This window comes from Coptis chinensis, chromosome 7 (assembly GCF_015680905.1).
Source record: "Coptis chinensis isolate HL-2020 chromosome 7, ASM1568090v1, whole genome shotgun sequence".
Taxonomy (NCBI): Eukaryota; Viridiplantae; Streptophyta; class Magnoliopsida; order Ranunculales; family Ranunculaceae; genus Coptis; species Coptis chinensis.
Window position 1 is genome coordinate 88376845 of NC_141462.1, and position 9783 is coordinate 88386627.

Consider the following 9783-nt stretch of genomic DNA (forward strand, 5'->3'; position numbering starts at 1 on the left):
TAAGACCAAGAGTTGCAACATAAAAAAACTTTCTTCTTCTCCAACTCATCTCCTTCTATTCCTATCTCCACCACCACTAATAAGCACTTTGAATTTGCTCTTACAAATCCCTTCTATCCCACTATCTTCTCTCTATACTTTTTTTTTTCTCAAATATAAAATTCCATTTACACAATCAAACTTTTCCCTTCTCTACCTTAAAAAATCTCTAATTTATCAAACTTGCTTCTTGCACTAAAAGGTATTCCAATATCCTAAGAAGAACCCATATTGAAAGTGGTTGAACTATATGTTTCTACATCCAAATCGAATCATGGGGGCGTTAGTTTTTCAATAAATTGTTGTTTGAATTGAAGTTTGGTTTTTATTGTTACATAGTTTGCTTTCCATTTTCAATTCAATGGCTGTTTTTGTGAAAATTGGGCTTACAAAATTTGGATATGAACATTTTTTTCCCCAGATCAAACAACTTCAAAACTATCAACTTTTTGGTTACACACAACTTTACTTGGTTACCTTCAATATGGTTAAGCAGTACTGAAATCACTATGGCCAAACAGAGCCTTAAGGACAAATAGTCCGGATTTGAAATTAATATTTTTCTATTTTACCCTTTTTGTCATTTTGGTACATCCTCATGTATAAACTACAATGTTTTAAAAAACAATAGGCTTATAGTCGGTGGTGGGAGGCCTTCTAGCCCTAGGCCTTCTAGGCGATTGCCTAGAAGGCCTAAGCGCTTTTTTTTTTTTTCAAATATATCTTATAATATATATAGTAATACACATCTATACTACAAGAAATGAAGAAAATCATTTACCATAGCTCAAAAAATAAATACGAACAAAGATACTTATTACAAAAATGAGTAATAGTTTAAGAAAATCGACTTCATATAAAAACATACACTTTCTTACAGTGGCATATAATTTACATTTAACTTTAGTTTTTTAAACTCATTCAAATCTTAAGCCTACACGGGTCTTTAATTTTCAACATAAAAAAAAAAAAAAAAAAAAACACCCTAGACTAGACCGCCTAGCCTGCCTAATCGGTCCGCCTAGACCCGCCTAATCAGTCCACCGATTTTTTAAACGACTTGGGCCTAGGCGAGTCGGTTGGGCACTGCTGGCCTAGCGCCTAGAGACCACCTAGGCGGCCCCCTAGACCGATTTTTAGAACAATGATAAACTGTGTTTATTTATACCCCAAATAAGTGAATATATCTCATACTATACATTATGTTGAGGTATATGAACATAGATTGTTCATAGCATATGTTTGTTTATATCTCAAATATGTATAAACATATTCCAATAGGTGTTCTTACTGATTATATATTATGTTGAGGTATGAACAGTGATTGTTCATACTTCAATAGGTATTTTCTTACTAATCATACATTCTGTTGATGTATGAACAGTGATTCTTCAATTCATACCCCAAATATGAACATAATCATTATGTTGTGGTATGAACAGTGATTGTTCATACCTCAAATAGGTAAGAACAATAATTGTTCATATTCTAATAGGCGTTCTTACTGATTATACATTATGTTGAGGTATGAACAATGATCGCTCATATCCAAAATAGGTATGAATAATGATTGTTCAAACTTTAATATGCATTTTCTTACTGATCATATATTATGTTGAAGTATGAATAATGATTGTTCATAGCTCATGTTGAGGTATGGACGATGATCTCGTTCATACTCCAAATAGATATGAATTTGTTTATACTTCAATAGGTATTCTCACTAATCATACATTATGTTGAAATATGAACAAAGATTGTTCATACTACATTCACCACAATGATCTCGTTCATACTCCAAATAGATATGAACTTGTTCATACTTCAATATATAGGTGTTCTTACTAATCATACCTTATGTTGAAATATGAACAAAGATTGTTCATACTACATACACCGGGTCGTTTTGGTTGGGTCGGGCCGTTTTTTTATTTCGCATAAAGGGTAAGTTTGTCCTAAAATCTACCCGGTCCTTTCGAGTGATTATAAAAAAAATATGAGTTTGAGAATGATTTTTTCTTCCTTTTTGTCCTTGAGAGTTAATCTCTGTAAAAATCTAAACTATCTTAAAAATCGCGACTCTCATATACAGTCCCGTAACAATAGAATAATATTTTTTTATGTACCTTTAAATCTCTTCGTCACTTTTTATGATGTTTTTGCCCCTGTACCTTTCGTTTATTTACGTAAATTAACCCTGTTTATAAACTCTTTTACAGATATAATCATCTTCCTATCTCACCGATTAGATTTAGCTTCTCCTTCTCCGTCCTTATCTCACCGACTCCGATTTAGGTTCTCTTTCTCCGTCCGCAGTCTCATTTAATATTATCCGTCTATGCTTTAAGCAAAACACACAACATGCGTCCATCAATCTAGTTAATTGTAATTGCAGCAACAGCTGATGGAATAGTTGTTGGTTAATTGGTTAGAATATGGGGCACAAGGTCGAGGCCGTTCAAGGCTTCATGCATTCAGGCGTTTCTTCTGGCGCTTTTCTGCTTTAATTATCTTATTCCTTAAATTAATTTGGACCTTTCTTATTAATCTTTTTAATCGGATCTTGGCCCAATATAAACCGTGAAAGTGCGGCCCATTAAAACCACGAATCTGAGGTTCAAAAATAATCATCAAAAGTCAGATGCGATTTACTGTGTTCTTAACCATATCGAAAGGTTCAAAATATGAACGGCTAAACAAGATAAGGTTGTGTGACCCAGCCAACTATTGGCACATACATGATACATCAGGTTGTTGGAATTGTCCTTTGGTCCGACTAAAAGCCTTTTATAATTTAACACTAAATTGAGTTAAGGACAGGATGGTGTGGTCATTTGACTTTAACAAAAAGGGTGAACTAGTGTTATCCCTACTAGATAAGTCAATTAGGATTTTTCCTGTTAGATGGAAAATTAGGGTCTCCCCCCTAAGTCAATTAGGATTTTTTTTTTGTATTTAAAGGAGAGATCCTAATTTCCCATCTAGCGGGGGGAAATCCTAATTGGCTCATCTAGTAGGAGGGTAATATTGGTTAACCCTAACAAAAATTGGTATTTCGTAGGGCTGGTCATCTAGTCGAGCTATTTGTGAGTAACTCGAGCTCGGTTCGTCGAAGGCTCAACTCAAACTCGTCCGCACAAAAGTATGAGTCGAGTTTGAGCTTAATTTAAAGCTCATTCTAGATAGCGAGTAGTTCGAGTAGCTCGCGAGCTACTCATTTTATAATCCCATATGTAATATATAATTTATAATTTATACATCATTTTATACTTTATACCCAACTATGATTTACAATTTATACTACTTTTAATGTTTTATATACATTTTTTTTCCCGAGTTTGAGCTCAAGTTCGAGTTCAAACGAGCATAATTGAACTCGAGCTCGAACCTGAACTCGAGCTCGAAGTGTAAAACGAGTCGAGCTATTAGTAGAACTAGACGAGTCGAGCCAAGTCGAGCTTGAGCTTCAATATTAAATTCGAATGCGAGTTCAAGTCGAGTTCGAGTTAAGCTTCTGCATGTGCGAGTCGAGCTCGAGTATAGCAAAACTCGACTCGGGTAGCTCGATGACCAGCCCTAGTATTTCGGGCCAAAATCACTCTAGAGAACACTGATTTTTAGAAATCACTCACAAAACTAAATTATACATTTTAATAACCCATAGACCCAGTGTTTTAATTAAAATAACCCTCAAAGACAAAGTAAGTTGGCCCGTCTTTTTTCATTTCCTTAAATACAGGAGCGACTCTGAGTTGACGGAGGCCCTAGTTGAGTTCCTAAAGTGGGGCCTAATTTTAAATCGAAAAAATTAAAATTTAAGAAATTTGTATTTGAAGGTGGCTTACTTTAGCTAGTAATGCTATTATTAAACAAGCTTGAGTTGTTGAACATGGTAATGATGTGTGAAATTTATAATTGTGTGTCAAATTGACTTAAAGTTTGGGGCTCTTTTTTGGGCCAAAATTTGGGGGGCCCTGACGCCATTTTGTGTGGACTGTCCTCAAGACCATGTCGCATTTGCTTAAATACCATTTTTACCCTTCTGTGTTTTATATACAAGCAATCACTTATATAGAAGAGAGCTGGAAAATCAATTTTCAGGTGAAAATAACCCATACGGAAAAACTAGTGTTCATGCCTCAAATATGTATGAACAATGATTGTTCATACTCCAATAGGTGTTCTTATTGATCATACATTGTGTTGAGGTATGAACAGTGGTTGTTCATACCTCAAATAAGTATGAACATACTCCAATCATTATTCATACTCCAATATGTGTTCTTATTGATCAAACATTATGTTGAGGTATGAACAAATTAAATGGGGTACGAATGAACAATGATTGTTTATAGCTCATGTTGAGGTATGAACAGTGATTGTTCATACCTCAAATATGATTGAACAATGATTGTTTATACTCCAATATGTGTTCTTACTGATCATACATAATGTTGAGCTATGAACAATGTTTTTAGCTTATGTTGAGGTATGAACAATGGGTCCGTTTTTTATATATGTGTTACTATATACACTGGGTCGTCACATCAGGAGTAAACTTGACATTTCATCTACCCGATCCGTTTTTTATTTCGCGCCAAGGGTATACTTGACTTTTCATCTACCCAATCTATGTGAGTGATTAAAAAAATGTGGTTTTGAGAGTGATTTTTTCATCTAATTAGCATAAAAAAAAATTAAAATTGTATTTGACGTTTTTAGTTCCGAGTCAATTTGTTATTAATACTAAACAATAAATATGAATGAGGTGCTTACAATTATGCACGGAGGTATTACTAAATAATTAAATAGAAAAGAGGTTCTTACAATGATACGGAGAGGTAGTACTAAATAATGAAAAACATTAGGAAAAAATACACTACTCGCTCGTTAGATTACTTAGGGGCCATTTGTTTTTGCCTCTTATAAGACCTTGAGGTCTTATAACCTCTTATAAGATGTGGCCCAGTGATTTTGGACATTTTTTTGGTTTGTTTTTTGCCTCTTATAAGAGGCATTTTACTAGAAATGTCTTATAAGAAGCTCCAATTCTATAAGTACCAAAATTGGATCTATTTCAATTCTATAAGTCTTATAACTTGAAAAATGACTGAAACACCCCCGTCCATATACCCCTAGCCTCATTTCTCTCTTCTTCTTTTTTCATTATCTTATTTTCCAAATAACTCTATTACCCTAGCCACTACCGGCTACCACCACCACCACCACCAAACTATTAAAACCACCACCACCACTGCCGCCACTACTACCACCACCATCATTACCTCCACCACCACTACCACTGTACTATTAAGACTATCACCACCACCACCACCACCACTGTGCTATTAAAACCACCACTACCACCACCACCATCACTACCACCGTACTATTAAGACCAATATCATCACCTCCACTACCACCACCACCGTACTATTAAGACTATCACCACCACCACCGTGCTATTAAGACATCCACCACTTCTACTACCACCACCATTACCGTGCTATTAAAACCAATATCATCACCTCCACTACCACCACCACCGTGCTATTAAAACCAATATCATCACCTCCACTACCACCACCACCGCCAATTAAAGTAGTTTCCTAAAATCGATATTCTAATTATCAAAATTGATTTGAAACCGAAAATCAAACTATACGTTTGTTTCAAATTAATATATTCAAGTTAAATGTGATGTAAAGTAGGGTTATATTTGTCAAATAACCATCTATAAGATGTCATGTATTTTTTTTTTCTATTTTTACAAGTGCTTATAAGAGAAACTTAAAATAAAAAACAAACCACTTTATAAGACCATCTTATAAGACCCTTTTATAACACATGGTCTTATAAGACCCTCTTATAACTTAACCCAAAAAAACAAATGGCCCCTTAGATGGATTTCAGAAAGTCTAGCAATCTAATAGTGTAGTGATACACACTGATTAGGGCATCTCCAATGGGATACAAACAACACAAGATGTAAAATTTCACCCCTAATCTCAAAAAAATTGAAACCATCGTTATTATGTTTTTCTTTAGTTTAACAAAGTTGTAACAAAATAAGTTTGTGGACATACCACTATTTGTTGTCCACAATACCTCATGTCCTGATTGGTGGAGAGGCTGCCCAAGAAAATTGTTTACCTGTTCGAAAAAACTGTTTATCTAGCCCATAAAGTGGTTGGACCAATGAGAAGCTGCTGTTTGTGGACAAGTCTGTCCACAAATTCGCTCTCTCAATTTGTAAACTTTGTTACATTGGGTGGGCCTTGGGTATGGTTTTCCACACAAAATGTTATTGTGTAATTTGGATTGTATAATCCCAATAGCAACTATGTGGAGGTATACATTTACACTCTGCCATTGGAGGGCTCTTAGAACCTCAAAATTGGAATATACTTTTCAATTTTTTTAGATCGAGTTGTGAAACTATGTTGTTATATATATATGAATGTCATCGTTCATCTCTGCCACCACATTTTCTTTGTCATAGAGTTAGTGAAGGAGATCATCATGCGCACCTTTCATTGTTCATGCCTAGAAAAATAGTTGACAAAAAAAGAAAACCGTTCAAATTAATGATAATGTATAAGTTAAATATAATATGTAAGTCATATTCTAGATTAATTTTGATGTCAATTTAGGGTTGGTGGGTCACATCTGAATGAGTAAGTGCAAGATCTTCCATATACTCTAGCGTATCGAATCACCCATCTTAGGCTTGAAGCGACCAAAGGTTTGATTAGTGCATGGTTCTCAACATACCTATAAATGTCTAAATTTACATCAAAGATTAAAAATTAGTTCTTAGCTCTTAAGTTGATAATAAAGAGGGGATGGTTTTGTGTGGTGTTAATGCTTGCTCTTCATGAGTAAGAAGATACCTACGTATCCAGCACTATGCTAGTGACTGGAATCAAACCACACGTCGCTCTAGAGGGTGACTTTTATAGTCATTGAGAGTGAATATCAGGTGCGACACGTGTATTAATGAGTACAGATGTGTGGTCAAGATAGATGAAATGTGCCTGTAGGAAGCATGTAGATAGCAGTTATAGGTGTTTAGGTCTATTTGAGTTGGCATAGCGTGTGTAATAATGATGTTCCCCGTAATGATGGTGGATGGTTGTAATGGTGCATGTATTACAACGGAAAAAGGGTGTAAGGATAAGTTAGTAATGATGACAGTAGTAGGTGATGATATCACGAGATGAAGTCGAGTGACGAGTCGTTGGGATGCTAAGTATGCGAGTGTGATGGGCATTCATACCTCTGGGGGTCGCATTATTATTGGGAGAGTCCTTGTATGTGCACATCACGTGATTGGTGGGATGTCCCTTACAATACCATTGGCAAAAGTGTATATTTGGCCATTTGGGAGATGGGGAGAGTGTGGAGTGGAAGTGTAAAACAGAAATGTGTAGTTCAGGTCCTATAATTTATATAGGTAATTAATTAGGAGGCTTTTATACACTCGGTATAGGATTATAGTCTTAACAAATTTGTTGGAATTTCCTCGAAGTGTCAACACGGGGATCTTGCAATTTGCTGACACTGTGGCTCAACTCAGCTCCTTTTTAATTTGCAAGCATGTATATGCAGGAACTTTCAGCCAGTTGAATGTCATTATTCCCATATTTCATTTTTATAAAAGAAGCTCTATAGGGTTTATACACAATTATAAAGAGCTTCTTCATACAATTACAAAACACTATAAGCAGTGTTTTACATTCTAAGCACAGCTAGTTCTTGCACAAACTCACGTAGAAGTTGGTCTAGAATTTGAACCTCAAATTCAGTACTAATGTCTTCAAAATATTTTATCTTTGACTTCTCTCTTGTAATCCAATTTGATGATCTCAAGTCTTCTTCTGCCAACTTGCAAACATCTTCCCATGCTTCCAAGTACTCGTCAGTGTTAGAATCAATCTTTGTTGATTTTGTAACTTGGCTATTAATCAACTCTGGTTCTGCAGCTTCTTTAATTGAAACATGATGAAAATTTGAAGATGGGTAGTCCCAAATCACAAGCTCAGATGATAGTTTTCTCCTTGAATTTGAACATTTTAACCTTGAGTCTTCTTCTGTGTACAACATATAACAATAGCACAAATGTTAATATACTAACACTATTAAAAAGTGGAAGTTGAATGGAAATTAAGTATCAGTAAGTATACCTGATAAAAGAGATTCTGGTTCTGATACAAATTCATTCAGATCAAGAACAGAAACAGGACTGGAATTCTGCGAATTACATTCCACTTCCTTTACCGCATGCCGGTTATTACTCTTCTCCGCTAATTGTGTTCCATTAGAATCTTGTTCTCCCTTCTGGTTTCTAGTCTTCAAGGGATCAGTTTGTCTATGATCCTTCACATTGTGAGAAGAATTCAAATTGTAGTGCTTATTGTCGTCGCAACCACTTAAATCTTGAGACGGCCTATCGGAGATCTTCCACTTGGGCTTGTCCAATTTCTTGCTATTATTCTTACTGTTGTCCTCTTGGCTCTCATTCTTCCCTGCAGGCACTGTCTTGTGTCTTCTATTCTCTTTGTTTTCAACTCTATCATCCCTCCTTTGCCTCCTATGCCTGTTAAGTGGACATGCCATCTCAGATTTTACCTCATTCGATACCAATTCCTTGGTTTCATGTACATTTTCAAAGCTAAGAACCAAGAATTCTTCATCATCATCTTGCGAAAAACTCGGCATTTCTCGAAACGATAAAGACGACTTTACCCGACGATGGGGCATTTGAGTTGAATCAAATGCAGACAAGTAATGAACTGAATTCACGGATCTGCTTCGGCCAATTGTCTCCTTACTAGTATTCCTAATCGGCATTGTCTCTAGACCCATTAGTCTAGCCACTACACCTGAAGGCTCCAAATTCTGCTCATTCTTAAAATTGTTATAATTAGACTCTACCCTTACTCTGTCGGCTTCTTTAGCGCACTCGAACGGGTGAGTTCGGAGACTACCGGAGCCGAGAAAGCGGCGCAATACGCTAGAGAGACACCCGAAAGCGTTTGCATTTTGGGAATTACACACATTTGCATCAAAAGAAGAAGGGGTAGTGAAAGTCATCTTCATGGAGGTAGCAAAGACAGAAGGGAGAATGGAAGTTGTGATAAAAGAAAGTACTGTAATGTTGAATTTTGATTCAATGGAGAAAAAGTAACGAGAGTAAGAGAAAAAAGTTATAGCAGAAGAGACAGAAATTTGAATAAAAGTGATAGAAAAGGGAAAGGGACTGAGTGTGAGAATTGTGATAATAAGTAGTGGGCGGGATTGGGATTTGAATGTTGTTGGGTCATTAAAGTGGGAGTTGAGACTTCGAGACTTGTCAATTATTGAGTGTTGTGAGTGTTTCATGCTATGCATGTAGGAGAAACTAGAAAGTAACCTCACGCTATGCGTGTAGGAGAAAGTAGAGCAGGGAAGTGGTATCCAATTATCCAAATGCAATTGCTGCTGTTTACAACTAATTACGGAAAGTTGCACCATGCCACCCAAGGCTAAAATCTGATGCTGATCAATCATAAGAAAATCATGTGGAAAATCAATAGTTACTTGAGCTCATTATGGGAAAAAAAAAAATAGTTACTTTAGTTTTTTTCGGTAAATAGTTACTTGAGTTACAAAAAGATTTTCAACGCCGTAATACTATCATCTCTTTTAAAAATAATTATGCTCGTTAATTAATTGAAGAATTCGGAAACTGTAATTCTTAAT

At 35.7% G+C, this 9783-nt stretch overlaps 1 protein-coding gene across 1 annotated transcript; it reads right to left on the minus strand.

Moving 5' to 3' along the window:
- Positions 1-7645: 7645 nt before the first annotated feature.
- On the minus strand, positions 7646-9275 carry LOC147489722 (uncharacterized). The gene is made up of 2 exons (XM_086571943.1): positions 8226-9275; positions 7646-8132 (listed from the first exon to the last, which is right to left on the minus strand). The coding sequence occupies exons 1-2, from the start codon at positions 9139-9141 to the stop codon at positions 7774-7776; spliced, it is 1275 nt and encodes a 424-aa protein (XP_086428069.1). The 5' UTR covers positions 9142-9275; the 3' UTR covers positions 7646-7773.
- Positions 9276-9783: the final 508 nt, after the last annotated feature.